The 25,129-nt window shown below is 42.9% G+C and overlaps 1 protein-coding gene and 1 long non-coding RNA gene across 3 annotated transcripts; one reads left to right on the top strand and one right to left on the bottom strand.

Moving 5' to 3' along the window:
• Nucleotides 1-6,541: 6,541 nt before the first annotated feature.
• ACTR10 (actin related protein 10) lies at nt 6,542-20,968 on the top strand. 2 transcript variants are annotated; one of them, XM_080988548.1, is made up of 13 exons: nt 6,545-6,734; nt 7,669-7,741; nt 8,557-8,639; nt 10,115-10,223; nt 11,878-11,985; nt 13,121-13,188; nt 14,392-14,471; nt 15,711-15,746; nt 17,416-17,495; nt 17,595-17,668; nt 18,049-18,130; nt 18,961-19,162; nt 20,370-20,968. In XM_080988548.1, the coding sequence occupies exons 1-13, from the start codon at nt 6,658-6,660 to the stop codon at nt 20,549-20,551; spliced, it is 1,254 nt and encodes a 417-aa protein (XP_080844674.1). In that variant the 5' UTR covers nt 6,545-6,657; the 3' UTR covers nt 20,552-20,968. The 2 variants fall into 2 exon arrangements, with proteins under 2 accessions (XP_080844673.1, XP_080844674.1); XM_080988547.1 differs by having other exon boundaries at nt 6,542-6,734; nt 17,416-17,668.
• Nucleotides 13,088-14,385, bottom strand: LOC308470600. Its single transcript, XR_013982490.1, has 2 exons — nt 13,809-14,385; nt 13,088-13,404 (listed from the first exon to the last, which is right to left on the bottom strand). It is a non-coding gene; the product is annotated as an uncharacterized lncRNA (long non-coding RNA).
• Nucleotides 20,969-25,129: the final 4,161 nt, after the last annotated feature.

The following is a 25,129-nucleotide window of genomic DNA, read 5'->3' as shown; positions in this document are numbered from 1 at the left end:
CATAGTCGGCCAATTGGTGCCAAAGAAGGACAGAACTTTTTTTATGTATGCCACAACAGCAGCAAGAATACTCATTGCAAAGTATTGGAAGACACAAGATTTACCCACTGTGGAAGAATGGCAGATGAAGCTGATGGACTATATGGAACTGGCAGAAATGACTGGCAGAATCTGAGACCAGGGAGAAGAGTCGGTGGAAGAAGATTGGAAGAAATTCAAAGATTATCTACAGAAATATTATAAAATTAATGAATGTTAGAATGATGTTGGATAGTAATTAAGTGGTTTCCAGCTGTAATGCTTTAAGGGAATATGAAAAAAGGGTTATAGATAGGTAAAAATCTAATATTATTACTTTTAAAGGATTTGCTGAACCAACAGATTGAAGTGGAATACAAAAAAGGGAGGTATGAGGAGGTCCAGGAAATAAGTCAAAGGAAAATAAGTAATGGAAAATCTGTGTGTTTTTAACTATTTTTATTTTGTATTTTTGTTATTTTTTTATTTTTATTGTAATATTTTAAAAAATCTTAATAAATATCTTATTAAAAAAAACAAAAAACACCTGGCGGTCAGTGGCAGGTGGTTGCCGAAGTCATTTCCCCCCGGATGCCCACCCATATTCTGCCCCCTTTTAATTTTTTTTAAGTGTTTTTCCTAAGCACGTAAAACTGAATGCACAAAGTTAAATGCGTGTTAAGTCTCAAGTTTACTGTGTTTCCTTTTGACCACCTTGAATCTTCCACTATTCAGCTTTATTGGATAAGTCCCATGAAGTGCCATTGTGCAAATTTTGCCATTATTTTTATTGATTAGTGTTTAGTAATTATTTCTTGTAACTGTTAAGTATAAACTGTTTAATTATAATTTCTGATATTTAATCATACTGTTTACTATTATATTCTAATGGATGACTGAATATTGCTTTGTTTTATGTAAGTTGTTTATTTTAAAGTTATGTTTCTATTCTTACTTTTCTGTGTTGGATCAGATTGTTATTAGGTGTGTGATCTTTGCTGTCTATTTTGCTGTTTCTTCAGCTTGTAAACCGCCTTGCATATAGCAATACAGAAGTGCGGTGTACAAATTAAAAGTGAAATGGGGAAAAAATGAAATATGAAATTTTGTATCTGCCCATTCTTCCATTGGAAAGAGATTCTAATAATCCTGAGAGTTTCTTCAATAACCTCCAGCCGTATTCTTAACTCTCTTCTTCCTTATCCCACCCTATTCTTCAAATACTCGATCTGCCAAATGAAGCTGATGGACTATATGGAATTGGCGGAAATGACTGGCAGAATCCGAGACCAGGGAGAAGAGTCGGTGGAAGAAGATTGGAAGAAATTTAAAGATTATCTACAGAAATATTGTAAAATTAATGAATGTTAGAATGACGTTCAATAAAAACTAAGTGGTTCTTAGCTGAAATGTTATAAGGGAAGATGAAAAAAGGGTTTACTATGTAATATGTAAAAATCTAAAAGTACAATATCTTTATGATTATTGATTGGGATATTTAAAAGAGGGGAGGGAACTGCTGAACAAAATATGTGAACTGGAATACAAAAAAGGGAGGTGCGAGGAGGTCGAGGAAACAAGTAAATGAAGGATAAGACATAGAAAGACTAATCTGCTTGTTTAACTGCTTTTATTTTGTATTTTGTATTTTTCTTTTTTTTTCTTTTTTATCTGTTTTACTTTTTCTTTTTTCGCTTATTTTTGTAATATGTTGAAATTTTAATAAATATCTTTAAACTGTAAAAAACAAAAAAAACAAATACTCGATCTGCCAAGCACAAATTTCTCAAACCTTTCAGTTTTGCTCATGGTACCTAACCATTCAGTTTGACCTCAACCCGCAAGAGCACACTCTTCCATTGTGTGCATGGAGTTCCAAAATGATATCTCCAAACTGCGTGAATAGACAGTAAAATAGCAAAGGCAATTCAATATAAGCAAGTGCAAAGGGGTGCACATCAGGGCAAAAAATAATAATCCTAATTTCACATATACACTCCTGAGGTCTGAGCTGGCAGTGACTGACCAGGAACAAGACGTTGGGGTTGTAGTGCATAGCCCAATGGCGATGCAGACCCAGAAGTTAGCAGCTGTGAAAAAGGCAAATTCAATCATTAGGGATCATTAGGGAAATGATTGAAAATAAAATTTCCAATATCGTAATGCCATTGTACAAATATGTTGGTGAGACCACACTTGAAATAGTGTGCACAGTTCTGGTCACCTCAAATAAGGAAAAATCTTTAGAGCTAGAAAATAGTAAGAAAAGGGCTACCAAGATGATGATGATTGTTATGTACTATCCCGGGGAAGATAGAAAGGTCTGCATTTAATTGTCAGAAATTCCACATCCGGAGAACAGTAGGTATCCAACTTGACAGAGTCTGTACACCAGTTTTGATTTACAAAAATACACACACACACACCTTGTTTCTTGCCAGAATCCTGTGTCCTGTTCCACCGGTACGTTGTAAAACCTTGTAATTCAACAGCTGTGTCTGGAATAGCTGAATTTAACCATGTCTCTGTATCAGCACACAACAATCCCAGATGTCTTCCTCCACTCCTACATGAAGCCTCCATTCGTCAAGTTTATTTGCCAATGATCTCACATTAGCGTAAAAGATATTTGGAAGAGGTAGTTTGCATCGTTGTTTCCTTATCTTCCGTATCTTTATTCTCTCTTTCATTTGACCTTGTCCTCTACAGCCTCTCTTCTGCTTCCGCTCTCTTCTTCTTTTCGCCCTGTGGCGCTGACACCCATTATAATGAAATGTTTCGCAAAACTGGTGAGGAAGTGCATCTTATCTTGTCTGCCAGTGGGACTTGACCCTTACCAGTTTGCGTACAAGGCAAAGAGATCCGCAGAGGATGCTGTGGCAATGGCTTTACATGCTGTCCTGACTCATTTGGGAACTACGCGAGACTGTTATTTGTAGACTTTAGTTCTGCATTTAATACTATTCTTCCGCATAGATTGGTGCCCAAATTATTATACCTGGGACTTCCACCATGTTTGTGCAGGTGGATATTAGACTTTCTATCAAACCGTTCCCAAAGGGTCAGGTTGGGTTCCCACGTCTCTGCGGATCTCATCACGAATACGGGGACGCCGCAGGGGTGCGTGCTGAGCCCGCTTTTATACACGCTCTGTACAGCTGACTGTGCCCCCAAATACCCCAGTAATAAGATCATTAAGTTCGCAGATGATACAACGGTGGTTGGTTTAATTACGGCTGGAGAGGGGGAGACGGCCTATAGGAAGGAAGTTGAGCGGTTGGGGGAGTGGTGCAGGAAAAACAACTTACTGCTTAACTTAAAGAAAACAAAAGAGATCATTGTGGACTTTAGGAAATGTAAATTGAATATTCAGCCACTTATTATTGAGGGGAAGTGCGTGGAACAGGTCTCAGTGTTTCGATTTCTGGGAATGGAGTTGAGAGACGACCTAACCTGGGGAGAGAACAGCAAAGACCTGGTGAAGAGAGCACAGCAGAGGTTATATTTTCTGAGAATCCTCCGGAAAAACAATCTCTCAAAGGACCTGTTGATGGCATTCTACCATTGCACTGTGGAGAGCGTACTAACTTATGGTCTGTGCGTGTGGTTTGGGAGCTGCACGGCCAGGGAAAAAACAATGCTATCCAGGGTTGTAAAGACTGCAGAGAGAATTATTGGGTGCACTCTTCCCACCTTAGATCAAATCTATGCTGTCAGGTGCCATAAGAAAGCGGCAGAGATAGCACATGATAGTGCGCACCCCGGAAATGATCTCTTTCAGCTTCTGCCTTCTGGAAGAAGGTATAGGGTTTTAAAGGCCAGGACTAGCCGCCTGAAAAACAGTTTCTACGCTAATGCAATTCTGGTTCTAAACGCAGCATAAGGGGTCTCTGTAGTATAGTGTATTTTAAAATGAGGTTTTTGAATGTTTTATGTAGTTTTTGTGTAGTTTTATGTAGTTTTTATGTAGTTTTATGTAGTTTTGTGGTAGTTTTATGTAGTTTTTCTGTAGTTTTATGTAGTTTTCAATTTCATTGTTCCGCAAGGGACAATGACAATAAAGATATCGTATCGTATCGTATCGTTGAATAGGATCCAAAAGGCAGCAGTCTGATTGGTCCTAGAACAATAGGATTCACAATGCAGCAGCCTGATTGGTCCTAGAACAATAGGCTCCAGAATGCAGCAGTCTGATTGGTCCACAGGAGCTACCCAATCCAGCTCCAAGTGGAAGTGAATCCGCGACCTGATTGGCCTACAGGAGAATCCCATAATTAGCCAATCACGTGGGACTCATTGTGTAAATAATGTATATAAAGCAGACATTCTGGGGGAACCTCCATTCCCCCTCACCACTATGAGCTGAATAAGGAGCATGAAATTCACTCTCAACTCCAAGTATATTTCAATGATGATGATTATGATAATTGAATTTATATACCACCCTATACCTGGAGGTCTCAGGACGGTTCACAGAACAAAAGATGACTAAAGGGATGGAACAACTGCCCGATGAGGAAAACTTACATCATTTGGGTTTAGAGCATGGGTAGGCAAACTAAGGCCTGGGGGCCAGATCCGGCTCAATCGCCTTCTCAATCCAGCATGTGGCTGGTCCGGGAATCCGTGTGTTTTTACATGAGTAGAATGTGTCCTTTTATTTAAAATGTATCTCTCGGTTATTTGTGGGGCATAGGAATTCGTTCATTTCCCCCCCAAAAAAATATAGTCGGGCCCCCCACAAGGTCTGGGGGACAGTGGACCGGCCCCCTGCTGAAAAAGTTTGCTGACCCCTGATTTAGAGAAAAGGCAAGAAAGAAGAGACATGACAGAGGTATATAAAATAATGCGTTTTTCTGGAGGGAGTGGATGAGACGTTTTTCTCCCTCTCTCCAATACTAGAATTTAAGAGATAATTTGATGACGCTGAATTAAGGGAGATCGTGCCTAGTTGTCCTGTAAGCAACTTTTTCCTTTTTAAAAGAGTGTGTGTGTGTGTGTGTGTGTAAAGAAGGGGCGGGAAGTCTGGGGTCCAATGCAAAAGATGCAGGACTTGACAAAGGATTTATGAAGTTTGTTTAGTCGTTTAGTCATGTCCGACTCTTCGTGACCCCCTGGACCAGAGCACGCCAGGCACTCCTGTCTTCCACTGCCTCCCGCAGTTTGGTCAAACTCATGTTCGTAGCTTCGCAAACACTGTCCAACCATCTGGTCCTCTGTCGTCCCCTTCTCCTTGTGCCCTCCATCTTTCCCAACATCAGGGTCTTTTCCAGGGAGTCTTCTCTTCTCATGAGGTGGCCAAAGTCTTGGAGCCTCAGCTTCAGGATCTGTCCTTCCAGTGAGCACTCAGGGCTGATTTCCTTAAGAACGGAGAGGTTTGATCTTCTTGCAGTTCATGGGACTCTCCAGAGTCTCCTCCAGCACCATAATTCAAAAGCATCAATTCTTCGGCAATCAGCCTTCTTGATGATCCAGCTCTCACTTCCATACATCACTACCGGGAAAACCATGGGTTTAACTATACGGACCTTTGTTGGCAAGGTGATGTCTCTGCTTTTTAAGATGCTGTCTAGGTTTGCCATCGCCTTTCTCCCAAGAAGCAGGCATCTTTTAATTTCGTGGCTGCTGTCACCATCTGCAGTGATCATGGAGCCCAAGAAAGTAAAATCTCTCACTGCCTCCATTTCTTCCCCTTCTTATTTGCCAGGAGGTGATGGGCCCAGTGGCCATGATCTTCGTTTTTTTGATGTTGAGCTTCAGACCATATTTTGCGCTCTCCTCTTTCACCCTCATTAAAAGGTTCTTTAATTCCTCCTCACTTTCTGCCATCAAGGTTGTGTCATCTGCATATCTGAGGTTGTTGATATTTCTTCCGGCAATCTTAATTCCGGCTTGGGATTCATCCAGCCCAGCCTTTCGCATGATGAATTCTGCATATATGTTAAATAAGCAGGGAGACAATATGCAGCCTTGTCTTACTCCTTTCTCAATTTTGAACCAATCAGTTGTAGTTAGCATCCCTAAAACACGCCAGGGAATGTTTTTTTATTCTTTTGCAGTTTCAATCATTTATTATCAAAAGTATATTTCATGACCACTCTTCATCCTTGTGGAAGGGATTTCAAAACGGCAGCCCCCCCTAGCTCGTGTGAATGCACCACCAGCCTTGACACCCAAGTGGGAGATTTCCTATCGAGCATCCCAACGACACCCGGAAATGTGGCTTCCACTTCGTTAGACTGCGCCCCCTTTACTCTCCCTTTTCCTCCGCCAGCCTCAATTCTTCGACCAGCGACGGCTGTGGGGTGTCTACCGCATTGCCTGCCGAACCTAGGGGCGGCGAGGAGAAACGAGGGGCGCTTGTGGCTCTTCAGACAAACAATAGCAACTCTGTGGAGTTAAGGAGAAGACGTGCGGAAAGAAACGAGGGCGTCATAAATAACCCCCGGGATCAGGCGGCATGTTGGGCAGCCTGAAACGCGCCTGCTGCGCCGGAAGGCCCCCGCCCCGCCAGCCATTCAGCTCAGCGCGCCACAAGGTCAAGAAAGCCCCCTCCCCTTTTCCCAAACTGGCTTTTCTTGCGGTTTTGCCTCCTCCTCTTCCTCGTCGTCGTCGTCCCGAGGGAGGGCAGCCGCCGCGATGCCGCTTTACGAGGGCCTCGGGAGCGGCGGCGAGAAGACCGCGGTGGTGATCGACCTGGGCGCGGCCTTCACCAAGTGAGAGGCGTCCCTCGATTTATCCCCCCCCCGCCTCCTGCTTCCTCTGGGCGTCGCCCACCCTCCCCGCTCCCTCTCGCTTATTATTATTATTATTATTATTATTACTATTATTGTGGCTGTTGTTGTTGTTATTGCCCTCCCCGCCCCCTCTCAATACTAATAATAATATTTTCTACCGCCCTTGTTTCATAGATCTCAGCATAAAAATACAAGATATAAACACAAAACTACTTGATGTCTTTTTAACTATCTCTCCTTTTGCAAGACGACGTCATATTTTTGCCTTTCGCTCCTATTTATTCCCAGGAGGGATGTTGCAGACCTGGAAATTTGTTTTTGTTTTTGTTTTGATTTATTTCTAAGCCGCTTTTCATTCAAATGTATCAAAAAGAGCACTAAATAAAGGAGGGGGGTTATTGGGCTGTTGCTTTTATTAGGGTTATGTATTTGTGGTTTTATATTTGGATTTTATTCTGCGAACCGCCCTGAGACCTCCAGGTATAAGGTGGTATATAAACTCTGTTATTATTAGTAGTAGTAGTAGTGGTATCACCCTGAGATATGTATTTTGTCGTTTTATATTTTGATTCTATTCTGTGAACCGCTCTGAGACCTCCAGGTATAGGGCAGTATATAAATTCAATTATTATTATTAAAACAACAGCAACAAATAAATTGATGCATGCATGTATGTTCGCACGCTCTCTCTCCAAAACACCATAATGTGATTTTACGAACTTATATCACGCTGCCTCTTACTCGCCTTTTCTCCAAAATTAAAAAGTCCCCAATGCTGCTGCCTTTACCAAAGACACTCTGGGTTGCTGGCTAAAAGCATTTTCTTCTGTTGCCAGTCCAGACAAAGTTCTTTGGAAGAGGTTGGCATATTTATAGAAATACACACATTTACTATTCAATCTTAAAATTCCAGGTGTGGCTTTGCAGGCGAAACAGGGCCAAGATGTGTTATCCCTAGCGAAATAAAGAAACCTGGAATTTCAAAGGTAGGCCTCTTTTTTTGTTTAAACGGCTAACTTTTGCTGTATATTAAAAGCTTGTTGAAAGCAAATCCATTTAAGGTATTTTATCTGTGGTAACTTCTATAATGCTAACGTTCATTTTCCTTTAGTATTATTGTTATTGTGTCCTGAGAAGATTATAATCTGAAGTTCAACGCTGGGAAGGGAAGGAGGCAAGGGAAGACAGGGAGGTTGTTTTTGTTGCTTGAGTTCAGTAACGAAAACATCCCGACAGCATCCATCTACAATAAATAAAACATTAAAAATGGCTGGGCCTTATTTATCAACTTCTGTTGGTTTACAATAAGTCCTGTGTTCGACAATTTTACCTGATGTAATACCTTCTCTATCAATATCTGTATAAGTGGAATAACTGGGATAAGTGATGCTGCAGTTCTGTGTAAGTTGCTGAGACCTCATAGGATATGATGACAAGTCATGTGCCCTTAAACTGGTGTAGCCATAAATACAAGGGGTTGAAGGATGTGCTTAAGCTCTCTGGGGTCTTGCGAATAATCCTCCTAGCTAAACACCAGTTGTCGGGTGGCAGTAGTGACATTGGATGGCATCTTACCCTAAGCAAGGTGGACTGGATTAGGAGGTGAGAGAGAGACTGAGGAGAAGGAGGAGCTTTGTTAACTAGACCAGTATTGGGCTGCTTGCATAGGGGTCTTGCACAGGAAAAAGTTCACTAGGTTCCCGCTAGGTTAAAACTATCGAGAAAGAAACCTGTTGTTATTTTTGAAGCCAATTCAGTGTGTGTGGTGATGATGTTAAAACTGTTTCAAATTCTTTCACAGCCTGTCAAAGTTGTTCAATACAACATCAATACAGAGGAGTTATATTCGTACCTGAAGGAGTTCATCCACATGTTATACTTCAGGTAGGAGATGCCACTGTAATGACTTTTCCTCTAATAAGTGATTGACTAGGAAATGGATTGCTTAGGTATCCTGTTGCAATACAGTACCATAATGGTTGTATCAGGCATTATAAAGTCTACATCCGCATTTGAATTGTACATAATTTGGTGTTGCGTCTGTGAAGAGGCTCCCAGAATTGGGAGGTGGCTGCTCTTAGCGTTGAGCTCAGATTGTCTGTGTAAAACAGGTAAGGGGCACCCTCGCTGCCTCAAAGACCATTCTGACCTGCAGCACTCTTTGAATCATACGTAGCCTAAGACACAGGAATTCTGTGCCTGGGCTTGTACGTTAGGCTAAGCCAGGATGGGCTGGAACCTTGTATTGGGAATTGGGAACTGGATAATAATTGGATCCACCCTTCCCCTGCAAGCCAGTCACCTGACATCAGAATGACAGTGTTTTTAGAAGAAAAATGTCCATCTGCAATTGCAGCTTGAAACCAAAATGCACCTGCAGGCAGCAAACCACCTCGACAGCACTAGGGAGTTTCTAGTGGGAAACTCCTTAGTGCAGCTAATCTAAATGGGGCTCACTGTCAGAGTCAACCACTCAACAAGCCCTGCTAGTAAACTTTCATTCAGGAGCTCATTTGGAAGTCCTGATTGTTCCTTCAAGGCCACATCCTTGAATTACTGCTTGTTATATCAGGTGTGGGGCAGGTGGGCATGATTTGGGTAGGGGCGACTGCCTCGCAAGCCATATTGGGACCAGTGCTGGGTCTTATTCGGCCCACTAGCCAAAGTTTCTCCGCCCATGCCGTACGAAGAGTTTAATTCCAAAAGGGGCTCGAGTCAGTTTTGACCAACATTCCATTTGGAAGAAAATTATTTCTGGCTAGCGCCTTTTTTGAATGCAGACACGATTTTCAAGGCTTGCTAACAATGACTTAGGCCCAAAATTTATACAAGATTTTTTATTTTGTATTGGTAGGACTCATGGCAACATCTCCAGGTCAAAATTGGGTTTTTTGTCAAAATTGGGGTTTTTCTCAAAATTGACTTAAGCCCCTTTTGGAATTAAGCTTTCCATAAACAATGAAGAAAATGTCCTGTCTCAGAAAGGTCATAGCAACTTTAAAGAGCAACATAATCTGTTTTCCGGCCTGTAAGTGTAAGGGAAGGCAGGGTCTCCTTCCTCATATTTTTCTGTGCCAAGAGGCAGCGTTCCAACATGTGGCTCTGCCCATTCTCCCATCCCAGTCCCATCCATACAACATTATTTCTGGCTCCTGTTGTTTTCTTAATTAGCTATGCAGTCCTGTCTCCAATGAAGTAAGTCCCACTGTGTTCGAAGGGATTGAATCCCATACAATGGATTGCAGCCTATGTTGAGTGACTGTGGAAATCACCAAAGTCTTGACCGGGGGTGATTAATTTTACAAGAAGAGGGGCCAGCTGTTGATTCTGCTTTCTGGTCTCATCCATTCACTTTTCAGGCACTTGCTGGTAAACCCCCGAGACCGCCGTGTTGTGATTGTGGAGTCTGTACTGTGCCCTTCCCATTTCAGAGAGACGCTTACAAGGGTTTTGTTCAAATATTTTGAGGTAATACATTCCAGACGTCTGCTGCAGCTACCTGTCTACTTGTCTAGGTTTCTTGGCTTGCTTGTGGGGAAAGCAGCTGCTGAGCTCACCTGGGCTTTTCAGTAGCTGCTGTATTAACGGTTGAATAATGGCCAAAGCCTGGATCTTGGCTCAGTTCCACAACAGCACCTGCAAAGCAATCCCCTTAAAAATGGAGCTTAATAAGATGTCCAGGTGCTGGAGACCTGCCTTTGCAGTTCCAACATGAACCTGCTGGGTGGTGCAGCCTAGAACCCCGTACCTGCCCGAATGGTGCTTATGGAGCATCCTCACTCGCAAAGTTTTCCATACCAACCTGAATAGGCAGGGTAGACAGGTATTCACAGAGCTAGTCAAAGGCAAGAGGAAGCTCTATTGAGCAAGGGGGAGATTTGTGTGTATATCAGAGCCCTTGCACCTGCAGAAGAGTGCTGAATTATTATGATTGTTTATAAATATTAATATAATAATATATTTTATTTATACCCCGCCCTCCCCAGCCAAGGCCAGGCTCAGGGCGGCTAACAAGCAATAAGCAATAATAAAAACAAGTTGAATGAATACAACTTAAAAACAAGATTAAAATACAACATTAAAACATTGAACCATTAAAATGCAGCCTCATCACAGGAGGAGAAAGGAAAAAAGAAAGGCTTGACTCCAAGCCAAAGGCCAGGCGGAACAACTCTGTCAAACAGGCCCTGCGGAAAGAAATCAGATCCTGCAGGGCCCTGGTCTCATGAGACAGAGTGTTCCACCAGGCCGGGGCCAGTGTTGAAAAAGCCCTTCTACGTAATTAAAAGACACAATTTCACCGAAACATTAAAATGAATATCCATAGTTAAAATATGCAGCAAGCTCATTAAAACAGCGCAGTGGTTAAAACAGGATCTTCAGATCAAGAGAGCAGGAGAATGCTTGTCTAAACGGCTGTGTCTTCCAAGAGCCGGCGGAATGCCAGTACTGATGGGGGCCACTCATATTTCAGCAGGGAAGGAATTCCAGAACACTGGCGCCACCAGTCCAAAAGCCCAGCTCTGTTATCACAAGGGCAGCTTTCTCCAACCTAGTGTCCTAGGCGTCCCAGGCTACAAACACTCTTAAGGTCCCATCTGCACTATTATGTCCAACCCAGTATCCTACCACTTTAAACATGATGGCGGCTTCCCCCAAAGAACCCTGGAAGATGTAGTTTTATGTGGGTGCAATCCCCATAGTGATTTAACAATCACTCTTCCCAGGGAATTCTGGGAATTGTAGCTCTGTGTGGGAAATGGGGGTCTCCTAACAACTCCCAGCTCCCGTAGAAAACTACAGCTCCCAGGATTCTTTGAGGGAAACCATGGCTGTCTAAAGTGGTGCTGCTTTAAATGTATCATGCAGATGGGACTTAGCTCCCTCTTTCAAATACATCTAAAGGGAAGAGCAGTAGCCTGTCTCACTGCATGATAATTATTTGAATATGAGAGCTCAAGATGGTAAAATATGGTACTATAGAAATTTCTAGAGTTTTATAGGCCCATATCCTTTTGAACCTTAGCTACCAGTTGCCTCAGAAAAGCAGGTGCTTGATGCTTCCAGACCTTCTAAATTTTCTTGCAATGTGTTCAGCTTGTCACCTCTGTGTTCCTTCCAGGTTCCTTCTGTGCTCTTTGCCCCAGGCCACCTGATGTCTCTCCTGACCCTTGGGATAAATTCTGCTATGGTTTTGGATTGTGGCTACACAGAAAGTATGGTGCTCCCTGTATCTTTTTTTTTTACCCTCCGGTGTGACTACTTCAAGAGGAAAACATTAATCAAGACAGCTTTTAACTCCCACAGTCAACCACCACAACGGCATCATTGGCAGGGTGGGTGGGGAGGCCTGTTTGTCTCATGTCTGTCTATGCCAAACCTTCGGAAGACACTTGATTCTTACCCATGCTGGCCTTATGAGGTCACACTTGCTTCTGCAACATGCTTTCATCACAATTCCATTCCTTTCTGTCTCACATTCTCCCTGTTTCCATATCATGAATACAAAAAGATAGTCGAAACAAAATAAAAAAAATTCTTCCAGTAGCTCCTTAGAGACCAACTAAGTTTGTTATTGGAATGAGCTTTCGTGTGCATGCACACTTCTTCAGATAACACTGAAACAGAAATCACCGGACCCTTATATATAGTGAGAGGGTGGGGAGAGGTATTACTCAGAAGGGTGGTGGGAATGGGTGATTGGCTGATAGGTGTGGTAAACCTGTTGACGACTGTTAACGACTGCAGTTGGGCTTACATTAAAAAGCAATGTGTGAGATGGCTAAAAATAGGAGAACATTCTATACAAGATCTCAAAGTAACTGTCTTATTACAAAATAATTTCAGAAATAGACTGGAAAGAGAAGTTGCTGAATTGCAACTTATTACCATACTTAAAACCATGGAGAGACCTGGTCTGAATAGAGACATTGGATTCTTATCTCATTATACATGATAAAGCCATCTCGGCCATCTTACCCCTTGCTTTTTCCTGTAAGACCATGAAAGCTCATACCAATAACAAACTTAGTTGGTCTCTAAGGTGCTACTGGAAGGATTTTTTTTATTTTGTTTCGACTACGGCAGACCAACACGGCTACCTACCTGTAATTAAAACAAAAAGATAGTGTGTCACTGGACTGCTTCCTGCCCTCCAAAAGACATTTCTCAAGCTTTTGGAGAGCTCAGGGCTGCGGTATTTGGAGCCAAACAATATAAGTTTATCTTCTTTCCTCTTTGGCCCATTTGACTTGTCAGTTGATTGTATGGAGAAGGAAGCAGCTGTTAGAAAGATGGCGCTCATGTGGTTCTTGTACCTGGTATAGCATAAATACTATTCATGAAACATCCTTAGCTGCTTGCAGATCTATGAAGGAATTCCAGTTCTGAACTGCTGGGGGGCGCTACCATTGGGAGGAAAAGCCATTCACAAGTAAGTTGACAGAAAATATTTTTGCAAAGTTGAATGGGACCCTGTGGGACATCTAGTCCAACCCCCTTCAATGCAGGAATCTGAACTAAAGCATCCATGACAGATGGCCATCCAACCCCTGCTTAAAAACCTCCAAAGAAAGTCCACAACCTTCCATTCCACTGCCAAGCAGCTCTTACTGTCAGAAAGTTTTGCTTGATGTTTAGTTGGAATCTCCTTTCTTGTACAGTGGTGCCCCGCAAGACGAATGCCTCGCAAGACGGAAAACCCGCTAGACGAAAGTGTTTTCCGTTTTGGAGGTGCTTCGCAAAACGAATTTCCTATGTGCTTGCTTCGCAAGACGAAAATGTCTTGCGAGTTCCTGCGGGTTTTTTTTCCCTCCCCCCCCCCTTTTTCCCAAGCCGCTAAACCGCTTATCAGCTGATGGCTAAGCCGCTTATCAGCTGATCGTTAAGCCGCTTAACAGCTGATCGCTAAGCCGCTTATCAGCTGATCCGCTAAGCCGCAAATACTGTAGCGCTAATCCGCTAAACCGCTAATGGGCTTGCTTCGCAAGACGAAAAAACCCGCAAGACGAAGAGACTCGCGGAACGGATTTTTTTCGTCTTGCGTGGCACCACTGTAATTTGAATCCACTGGAACAGGAGAAAACAAGCTTTCTCCATCTTCCATGTGACGTCCCTTTAGATATTTGTAGATGGCTCTCATATCTCCTCTCAGCCTCCTCTTACCCAACTCCTCCTTCCATTCCTCATCAGGCTTGGTTTCCAGACCCTTGGTCATCTTGGTCAGCCTCCTCTGCACACCTTCCAGCTTGTCAACATCCTTCTTAAATTGTGGCACCCAGAACTGGACACAGTATTCCAGGTGTGGTCTGACCAAGGCAGAACAGAGTAGTACTATTCCTTCCCTTGATCTGGACACTATACTTCTTTTGATGCAGCCTAGAATAGCATTAGCTTTTTTTTGCTGCTCATAAGGAGAAAGATTTTCCACCAGTCCTCCAAGCATGACATCTGAAACGTGAGAGCATCCTCCAGTTGCCTTGCAGGCCTATGTGGAGTAGTTAACACTGGCTGGCGGTGAGCCACTGTCCGTCTCATAAATACTAGGAGCAGAAAGTTGGAAATGGCTTGTTGTGCGTATGCATCGTGTTGCCTGAATGCTATTTTTTGCTAAATCACCTTTTTTGCAATCCTTCAGAGAACTGGAGTACCAGCTGCTGGAGCAAAGCACTGTGGATACAGGAACCACCAAAGGACAGAGCCTTCCCTCGGTGATGGGTAACTATTATTACAATTAATGAAAGGCGGGTGTTGCTTATTGGAACTGTTCAGAGGAGAATGGGCTAAATCCCCTCTCCTCCCATTAATTTTTTTTAAAATATGGTTTTTATTAAATTTTCTGTTTTACAATTTCAGATAAACATTTTACATACTTGAAATATCAATGACTTCCCTTCTCTTTCTGTGGTTCAGATTGCATATCTTAAATCCCTGCATATTTTACAAAAACTATACCAATTTTCCATTATTATGTCCATCAAAAATTATTTACACTATTGAATTAATCTTAATGCTGCCAGCATTTTCATCTGTACACAATTATTTTCCATATATACAGTAAATGTTTTCCAATCTTCTTTAAACATGTGTTCTTCTTGTTCTCTTATTCTACAGCTAAAGCTCAAAAAATTAGAATATCGTGGGAAAGTTCATTTATTTCAGTAATTCAACTTAAAAGGTGAGACTAATATATGAGATAGACTCCTGACATGCAAAGTGAGATATGTCAAGCCTTTATTTGTTATAGTTGTGATGATCATGGTGTACAGCTGATGAAAACTCCAAATTAACTATCTCAGAAAATTAGAATATTAAATGAAATCAGCAAAACAAGGATTGCAAATAGAGCAATATTGGACCTCTGAGAAGTAGAAGCATATCTCGCTTTGCATGTCATGAGTCTATCTCATATATTAGTTTCACCTTTTAAGTTGAATTACTGAAATAAATGAACTTTTCCACAATATTCTAATTTTTCGAGTTTCACCTGTATATGTTAAGTCTGCAGTCTGTGCATATTCCATCAGCTTAAGTTGCCATTCTTCTTTAGCTGGGACCTCACTCATTTTCCACCTCCCATCCGATTATTGTTACTAAAAGAAAAGTAGAAAGTAAACCCTTTCAAGGGAGTGTCAGTTCATGAATTCTTATTGCCCCTAAGAAGCAGTGATCCACATGCATTACTGAATCTGTTGGTTTCCAACCATGAGCATGTTGGTTGAAAACATAAGAGCCCATCTGCTGGATCAGACCAAAGGCTTATCTTTTTAATAATTGGATTATTCTGAGGGACTCTTCTGCTCATTTGTACTAAATTCTAAGTGCATTCTGTCTTTGGGTGCCTACAGTTCTGTTGATGCTGTTCGAGCTACACCTATTTTATCTGTAAGCCGCCTTGAGTCCCTGTAAGGGAAAAGGGTGGGGTATAATAATCATCATCATCATCCTGTATTTTAGGTTCTGTTCCAGAAGAAATTGTAGAAGACATCAAAGGTAAGATGACTGCCTTCATACAAATCTTCGCTTTCCTTTCATCCAGAAATCCCCATCTTTAGAGCTATGAAATAGATTGAAGAAAGGTTGAGTTCAGTGGGACTTATTCCCAGGAAAGGGAGCACAGATTTGTAAACTTCGCAAGGCAATTTCCACCTCCCATTTCAGTGGAGGGAGCAAACCATTCCTAAAATGGATTGCCTTGATTTTAATAGATTGCCTCATTCTTGCTGGTATAATCTTAATATTTACAACGAGATAAAGGTTTCATTTTTGGAATAATAATTTTTCAGAGTAGTATTTACAGTTATATCAAAAATTACTGATTTGGTTATACTATTAGAAATGCATTGACAGATAATTATGAAATTATTGTGAGGTTTAATAAGTTAACTGTATTTAGACAACTTTTCTGCTGTACTTTATTGGAAGGAGAAAAATAAACATTTCCTTAATAACTGTTTAAATAATTTATTTAACTAAAACAATAACATTATAGCATATGTATCCATGTTTGTTAACTGATGTGGTTAAACAATTTTTAAAAAAACCAAAAAACACCTTAACTGAGTTTTAGCACACATGAAAAACTTAAAACAAATCCTTATTTCCTAATGAATAGCCTTTGGTCTATAATGTAACTTAAATAGAAAACTAACTTTAGAAAGATTATTCCTCCAAAAGCATTTTATTTTAAAAATCCAATTTAAATTTTAAAAAATCCAATTTAAATCAAAAAATCCCATTTTTAAAAATATGTATTTTTTAATCATTGGTTTTTTCCACCCTGATCAGTGTAATGTGCTCAAACCGGCCTGCTCCGGTGAGTAACCTGACTGCTGAATTCTGCGCTAGCTGAAGTTTCTGAACAGTCTTCAGAGGCAGCCCCACATATAAATGCATTGCAGTAATCCAGCCTAGAGGATACAGAGCATAGACAACAGAAGTTAAGCTATCCCTCTCCAGATAGGAGCGCACCTGGGCCACATGTTGAAGCTGATGGAAGGCACATTGCAACAGTGAGGCCACCTGGGCCTCAGGCGACATATAATATTATTATTATTATTATTATTATTATTATTATTAATTATTTATTATTTGTACCCCGCCCATCTGGCTGGGTTTCCCCAGCCACTCTGGGCGGCTTCCATAGAAACCAAAAATACACTAAAATCACACATTAAAAACTTCCCTGAACAGGGCTGCCTTAAGATGTCTTCTGAATGTCAGGTAATTGTTGATCGCTTTGACATCTGAAGGGAGGGCGTTCCACAGGACGGGCGCCACCACCGAGAAGGCCCTCTACCTGGTTCCCTGTAGCTTTGCTTCTCGCAGTGAGGGAACCGCCAGAAGGCCCTCGGCGCTGGACCTCAGTGTCCGGGCAGAACGATGGGGGTGGAGACGCTCCTTCAGGTATACTGAGTATGTCAAGAGCAGGCAACCTCCCATCCGTACACCCATTAAAAGGACTGTATAGACCAGCTGTTCTCAACCTGTGGGTCCCCAGATGTTGTTGGACTACAACTCCCATCATCCCTAGCTAGCAAGGCCAGAGCTCAGGGATGATGGGAGTTGTAGTCCAACAACTGAGGAACCACAGGTTGAGAGCCACTGGTATAGACTGTTAGGCTGAGAACAGTTCTGAAACCATTTCTGCTCGTCTCCAAAGTTCGCACCTGTTTCGTGAGCGACCTCCAGCGGGGGCTGAAAATCCAGGCGGCGAAATTCAACCTCGACGGCAGCGCTGAGGTATGTGAGGAAGGAGCTGGATTTCCCCATTCAATAAGAATGAACTTGATTGCCTTCTCTTTCGCTTTTTGCCTTCTGACAGCCTCTCTTGTATTGCAGCGCCCCACTCCACCTCCAGACGTGGACTATCCGTTGGATGGAGAGAAGATTTTGCACGTGAATGGAGCAATTAGGTTAGATAAAAATTAATTTTTTTCTTGATTTCCCCCTCTAAAAACTATGGTCCGGTGCGCCTTATGGAGTGAAAAATACGGTAGTTTTATCCTGTGTTCTAGTAGTACGAGAGAGAGATAGAAAAACGCCGCTCTCTTTTGACTTGCTGTGCAAACGTGGCGGCCGCTATCCAAAACATTGTCATCCCTGACGGCTCAGCCGGCAGCCTTGTAAACCCACATAACCAAACAGAAGGAGCAACAAACTTTGCCCCGTGGGGGTGTCCTAATGTCAATTTTGTCCCTTTGGTTTTTCAGCTGGGAGGAGTTGGGTGGCGTCTTCTGATCCCTTGTTCTAAGTCTGGATTACTCAAAAGCCTCCGTTTGCTTCTTTCCAACAGGGATTCTGTCGTCGAAATACTCTTTGAGCAGGACAATGAAGAAAAATCGGTGGCTACCTTGATCCTGGATTCACTGGTTGAGGTACTATGGTTGGCATTTTGCTTCTCTGGGTTCCTCCCTCTCCGCCAGTGATGAATCTCCCATCCCCACCATACAGAGCGCACTCATTCTGCAAACTAACTGGCCCTTCTGTCCAAGAGCAGAAGATAAGCTTCCTCCAACCTTCCGTCGTGCGCCATTTTCTCCCAGTTGCCAGGACGGACTCCCTTTTTGCGCCCCGTAACTCGCCGAATTTTAAAGAGTTCAGAGTTTTAAAGCAATGCTCGGATTAGCTCCGCAAGTTATAAGTCTGAATTCGTTATTAATTTTGGAAGCTGGCCACTTTCATAAGAAGCCTGAGACTTCACGGTGTGGGTTTGAAGCTGCTCCCCCTCGTGCCCGCAGCTCAATCCCGTCCCCGAATCTATTATTAAGACCCGGGGAGCAAGAGAGCACTTCTGGGCACCGCTGGGTACCACGTCCCTCAGGATCTCTTCCTGAAGTTCCAAGGTCCGTGTAGCCTTCGCAAAACCTCTCAAATAACCCCCACACCACTCGAGACCCCCCAGAAGGTTATCTCGCACTTCTTTTCATGGCCACGGCTCCGCCGGAAGTTCAGGAGATAAGCTTCCTTAGCAAAGCTACAATTAACCTCCTGGCAGCCACGCAGTTTCAGTCATGTTGTCTGCCAATCCTCTGGTTGATCTGCCCCTCTCCCTGCCATCTGCTGCCCACTTTACTCCCCCCCCCCCCGCAGATCAGTATATCGCTACACAAACAGGGACATGGTGGCAAACCTGCAAGCTACACACCAGCCCTTGTTGAGCCCGTGGCCCAAGTGAATCATTCTCTCTCCTCCCTTTCTCTGCCAGTGCCCGATAGACACCAGGAAGCAGCTGGCTGAGAACTTGCTGGTGATTGGCGGCACCGCCATGTTGCCAGGATTCCTGCACAGATTGATGGCAGAGATAAGGCACCTGGTGGAGAAGCCCAAGTATAAGGAGATGCTGGCATCCAAGACCTTCCGAGTGCACACGCCACCAGCCAAGCCCAACTGCGTGGCCTGGTTAGGAGGTAAGTCTGAGACACCTGTGAGTTAACTTTGGGATTCTTTGAGGGGCTCACAACTCAAGAACGGGGCCTCCTCTGCAGTGGCTCCCCGTCTGTGGGATGCTCTCCCCAGGGAAGTCTGCCTGGTGCCTTCATTATACACCATGGGTAGGCAAACTAAGGCCTGGCGGCCGGATCTGGCCCAATCACCATCTAATTCCGGCCCATGGACGGTCTAGGAATCAGCGTGTTTTTACACAAGTAGAATGTGTTCTTTTATTTAAAATACATCCCTGGGTTATTTGTGGGGCATAGGAATTCATTCATTTTTTTTTTTCTTTTTTCAAAATTTAGTCCAGCCCCCCACAAGGTCTGAGGGACAGTGGACCGGCCCCCTGCTGAAAAAGTTTGCTGACCCCGTTATACACCTTTAGGTGCCAGGCAAAAACGTTCCTTTTTAACCAGGCCTTTGACTGACCTGATCGACTTTCTGTACCCTTTTAAAATGCAGCTCTGTTTTGGGGGAGGGGGTATTATTGGGTTATTGTTTTTACTTTGATTTTATGTATTGTTATCTTTTATGTGAGACCCCTGAGACCTCCGGTTATAGGGTGAGATATAAATTTAACAAATAATAATAATAATAATAATAATAATAATAATAATAATAATTAATAATGATAACAACTCCAGCCCTGAGTCCATACCAATATCGATCCAGAGGTGCTGTATTGCCCAGGTTCGAATGAAGCCCAATGAAACAAACACTTCCAAGGCCTGGAAACGATGCCTTATGAGGAACGGCTAAGGGAGCTGGGCATGTTTAGCCTGGAGAAGAGGAGGTTAAGGGGTGATACGATAGCCATGTTCAAATATATAAAAGGATGTCACACAGAGGAGGGAGAAAGGTTGTTTTCTGCTGCTCTAGAGAAGCGGACACGGAGCAATGGATCCAAACTACAAGAAAGAAGATTCCACCTAAACATTAGGAAGAGCTTCCTGACAGTAAGAGCTGTTCGACAGTGGAATTTGCTGCCAAGGAGTGTGGTGGAGTCTCCTTCTTTGGAGGTCTTTAAGCAGAGGCTTGACAACCATATGTCAGGAGTGCTCTGATGGTGTTTCCTGCTTGGCAGGGGGTTGGACTCGATGGCCCTTGTGGTCTCTTCCAACTCTATGATTCTATGATTTGTCCCATTTGTCTCTAATTCCTGCTTTCTGTTCCGTGTTACAGGAGCAATCTTTGGAGCCCTCCAAGACATCCTGGGCAGTCGTTCTGTGTCGAAAGAATACTACAACCAGACAGGCCGCATCCCCGACTGGTGCTGCCTCAATAATCCTCCATTGGAAATGATGTTTGATGTTGGGAAAACGCCCCCTCCCCTGATGAAAAGGGCCTTTTCCACAGAGAAGTAGGAGTCTGGCTGAGACACGGGTCTTGTTTGCATTGCGGCACTTCCTTCCTTCCTTCCTTCCTTCCTTCCTTCCTTCCTTCCTTCCTTCCCTCCTTCCTTCCCTCCCTCCCTCCCTTCTTCCAACGTTGGACTGTGATGGAGCTGGAAGCACACATTCAAGCAAGCCAGCAAGGGTCCAATTCTGGAGCAGTAGACAAGCTCTCAGCCACTTCCGCTTCCCCAACTTAAGATGATACCCCAATGATAATGTTTATTTATATGTACAGCCATTACAAGCGCCTGAGCTTTCAACCTTTGCTGTTATTTAAAGCATTCTAAAACTTGTCAGAACCTGAAACCGCACTTCCAGTGGTCTCTGCCAAACTCAATGTAACCTTTTATTTCACAGTAGTTCATTAAAATGTGCAATTTATCAGTATTTGTGCATGTGTGTTTTCTCCACCCATCCTCCTAGAGTGAGCTTTCGTGCAGCTGACTCTTGTTTCCCAAAGCTTTGTTGTTGTTTAGTCGTTTAGTCGTGTCCTACTCTTCGTGACCCCCTGGACCAGAGCACGCCAGGCACTCCTGTCTTCCACTGCCTCCCACAGTTTGGTCAGACTCATGTTTGTGGCTTCGAGAACACTGTCCAACCATCTCGTCCTCTGTCGTCCCCTTCTCCTTGTGCCCTCAATCTTTCCCAACATCAGGGTCTTTTCCAGGGAGTCTTCTGTTCTCATGAGGTGGCCAAAGTATTGGAGCCTCAGCTTCAGGATCTGTCCTTCCAGTGAGCACTCAGGGCTGAATGGATACGTTTGATCTTCTTGCAGTTCATGGGACTCTCCAGAGTCTCCTCCAGCACCACAATTCAAAAGCATCAATTCTTCGGCAATCAGCCTTCTTGATGATCCAGCTCTCACTTCCATACATCACTACTGGGAAAACCATGGCTTTAACTATACGGACCTTTGTTGGCAAGGTGATGTCTCTACTTTTTAAGATGCTGTCTAGGTTCATCATTGCTTTTCTCCCAAGAAGCAGGCGTCCCAAAGCTTACACCATAATAAATTGGTTAAAGATGCTACAAGACTTTGCTTTTCCTGCACAGATTAACACTTCTACCCCTCTGGAAGTTTCCCCCCTTTTTGAGTCTTTTTTGTGTTCTCAGACCTGCTTTGCCAAAGGCTTGAAGTGAAATCTTACACCTCTATCAGATGAAATGGCCTTGAGTCCTCAAAAGCTTACACCATAGTATATTTGTTAGTCTTTAAGGTACCAGAAAACACTCTCTTTATATCAAACTACTGTCTTTTTTCACTCGCTCACTACCAAAGTCCCTCATAGTGATCTCTGCCTGCTGACAGTCGCCTCAGAGTTACCTGAGGTGGGTTCTTTTGGATTGAGGCAACCATTGTTATAATAATAATAATAATAATAATAATAAATTTTTATTTATACCCCGCCCTTCCTGGTTAAAAAACCGGGCTCAGGGCGGCTAACAACAAATTTAAAACACTTTAAAACAATTATAAAAGCAGCATAAAATACAGTATAAAAACATGAATAACAATAAAATTCAAGTTACAGATAGGTAGCCGTGTTGGTCTGCCATAGTCAAAATAAAAAAAATCCTTCCAGTAGCACCTTTAAGACCAACTAAGTTAGTTCTTGGTATGAGCTTTCGTGTGCAAGCACACTTCTTCAGATACACTGAAACAGAAGTTGCCAGATCCTTCTATATAGTGAGAAGGTGGGGAGGGGTATTACTCAGAAGGGTGGTGGGAATGGGAGATTGGCAGATAGCTGGGATGAGCCTGCTGACGACTCTTAACGACTGTAATGGGTCTTACAGGAAAAGGCAAGGGGTGAGAAGGTGAGAAATGGCTTAGTCATGTATAATGGGATAAGAATCCAATGTCTTTGTTCAAACCAGGTTTCTCCATGGTTTTAAGTTTGGTAATGAGTTGCAATTCAGCAGCTTCTCTTTCCAGTCTATTTCTGAAATTCCTTTGTAGTAAAACAGCTACTTTGAGATCTTGTATAGAATGTCCTGGGAGATTAAGGACATTCTATACAAGATCTCAAAGTAGCTGTTTTACTACAAAGGAATTTCAGAAATAGACTGGAAAGAGAAGCTGCTGAATTGCAACTCATTACCAAACTTAAAACCATGGAGAAACCTGGTTTGAACAAAGACATTGGATTCTTATCCCATTATACATGACTAAGCCATTTCTCACCTTCTCACCCCTTGCCTTTTCCTGTAAGACCCATTACAGTCGTTAAGAGTCGTCAGCAGGCTCATCCCAGCTATCTGCCAATCTCCCATTCCCACCACCCTTCTGAGTAATACCCCTCCCCACCTTCTCACTATATAGAAGGATCTGGCAACTTCTGTTTCAGTGTATCTGAAGAAGTGTGCTTGCACACGAAAGCTCATACCAAGAACTAACTTAGTTGGTCTTAAAGGTGCTACTGGAAGGATTTTTTTTATTTTGAATAAAATTCAAAAATCAATTTAGGGGAAATAAGCATTAGATAATCCCCAGGGCTAGCTGGCTGAATTGGTCCTGCTTGGGCCAGCGAGGGGGTCAGGGGAGAATTAGCTGTGGGGTCTCAGGGCAGGTGATCTTCATAAAAGGGGACAGGGAGGGAAGAGAAGGGAAATAAAAGATCAGGCTGGATTCAAATTAAAGGCCAGGTGGAATAGCTCTGTCTTACAGGCCCAAGAGAAGGAGGTTAAATCCTGAAGGGCCGTAGTCTCCTGGGACAGAGCATTCCACCAGGTCGGAGCCATCACTGAAAAGGCCCTGGCCCTGGTGGAGGATAGTTTGACCTCCTTAGGGCCCTTGTAACCATCCTTTTCTTGCTAAGTTGGGCAGCCATGTGCCCTACTTTACAGATGGAAATCCTTGATTTGAAGGCATCCTCTGCTCAAAGGACGCTCTGGTCAAAGTCCAGTTGAAAGATAAAGAATAGTTTAAATATAAAGAATCAGGGAATAGGGCAGGAACCTTGGAAATTGCCCATCAACAGTGAGCACCTAGACAACAGATTGAGCAGACACACACATTACCTGATCACCGTCTTCCTGTCTAGGGTGAGATGTCTTGTGTTTCTGCGTATATCATAACTCATTTACATATATCCACCTATGTATAAATTAGCATGTGCAAATCAGTGTTCCCTTTCTTTAAAAATTATTTTTATTTGATTTTACAAGTATAAAATTATAACAATACAACCATATACAGTACATCCATATTTAAAGGTTTCTCCGAATCTCTGGACATCTCACCTTCCCCTCCATGGGTCCTATTTTTAACCTTTTCTACTGCATATTTTTTCAATAGTCCATATTTTATATAACTCCATTATCTCCATAGTACTTGCTACATTACAAGTGTTCCTGCAATTCTGCTAATGTTTTCATCTGCTTACAGTGGTCTCCAAGATAAATTATAAATTTTCCCCATTCTTTATTGAAGTTTCTGTCTTCTTGGTTCCTGAGCTTTCTGGTCAGTTTTGCCGTCTCGGTGTAGCCCAAGAGTTTGAATAAATAAAAATAATGAGAAAATTGTCCAGTAGCACCTTAGAGACCAACTAAGTTTGTTCTGAAGAAGTGTGCATGCACACAAAAGAGACAGAATAACAACAGAAAAAACCCCAGAAGACAAAAGTCGGAGATTGATGTGCATTATAATGAGTGAAATAAGTATTTGATCCCCTATCGACCAGCCAGATGTCAGGCTACTTGGTATCTTCACTGTATGTAACGAGCTGAGATTAGAAGCACCTGCTGCAAGGGAGAGGTCTTACCTGTAATCCCAGCTGGTTAACAGTACCTGTACAAAAGACACCTGTCAACAGAAGCAATCAATCCAGCAGATTCCAAAGTAGCCACCATGACCAAGACCAAAGAGCTGTTCAAGGATGTCAGGGAAAAGATTGTAGACCTGCACAAGGCTGGACTGGGCTACAAGACTATTGCCAAACAGCTTGATGAGAAGGTGTGCCTGTGGTGTAACTTGGTGGAAGGCACCTTCCTACGTTCTCCGCCACAGATTAAAATGGAAGCCCAGCTTGATGGTCGGTTACTTTTGAACACGTTTAACCTCAACAAATCCCAAGACGTCTCTATTCAGCCTGCACCGTGCTGAAAAGGAGACTCAACCTCTGCGCTTGGGTTCTGCTAACCTGACATGCCACATGTTTAATGCTTTGTGGGTGCCTTCTACGCTCTTTTCGTTCTGTTGAAGTGCTCTGGGAGACGATCAGTCTTCCAACTGGTACCGCAGCTTTAGCTGGCTATCTGCTCTTCATCGCCTTCAAAGATCTCCAGAGGAAAACCAGGCAAAGCAAGGTCACATCCATACCATACACCCAAAGCACAGGGCTGGGAACTAGTTTGTGAAGGGTGCTGGGAATTGTAGCTCAGTGAGGGGTGTGGACTACAGCTCCCAGCACTTGGGGGAGGAGCCATGTTATTGAAATTATTATTATTATTATTATTATTATTATTATTATTATTATCATTTATACCCCGCCCATCTGGCTGGGTTTTCCCAGCCACTCTGGGCAGTTTCCATCAAAAGATTGAAAT

Source organism: Podarcis pityusensis (assembly GCF_964106645.2).
Source record: "Podarcis pityusensis genome assembly, chromosome: 1".
Taxonomy (NCBI): domain Eukaryota; kingdom Metazoa; phylum Chordata; class Lepidosauria; order Squamata; family Lacertidae; genus Podarcis; species Podarcis pityusensis.
Note: the sequence above shows the minus strand (reverse complement) of the source record. Positions and strands in the feature narration are given on the sequence as shown.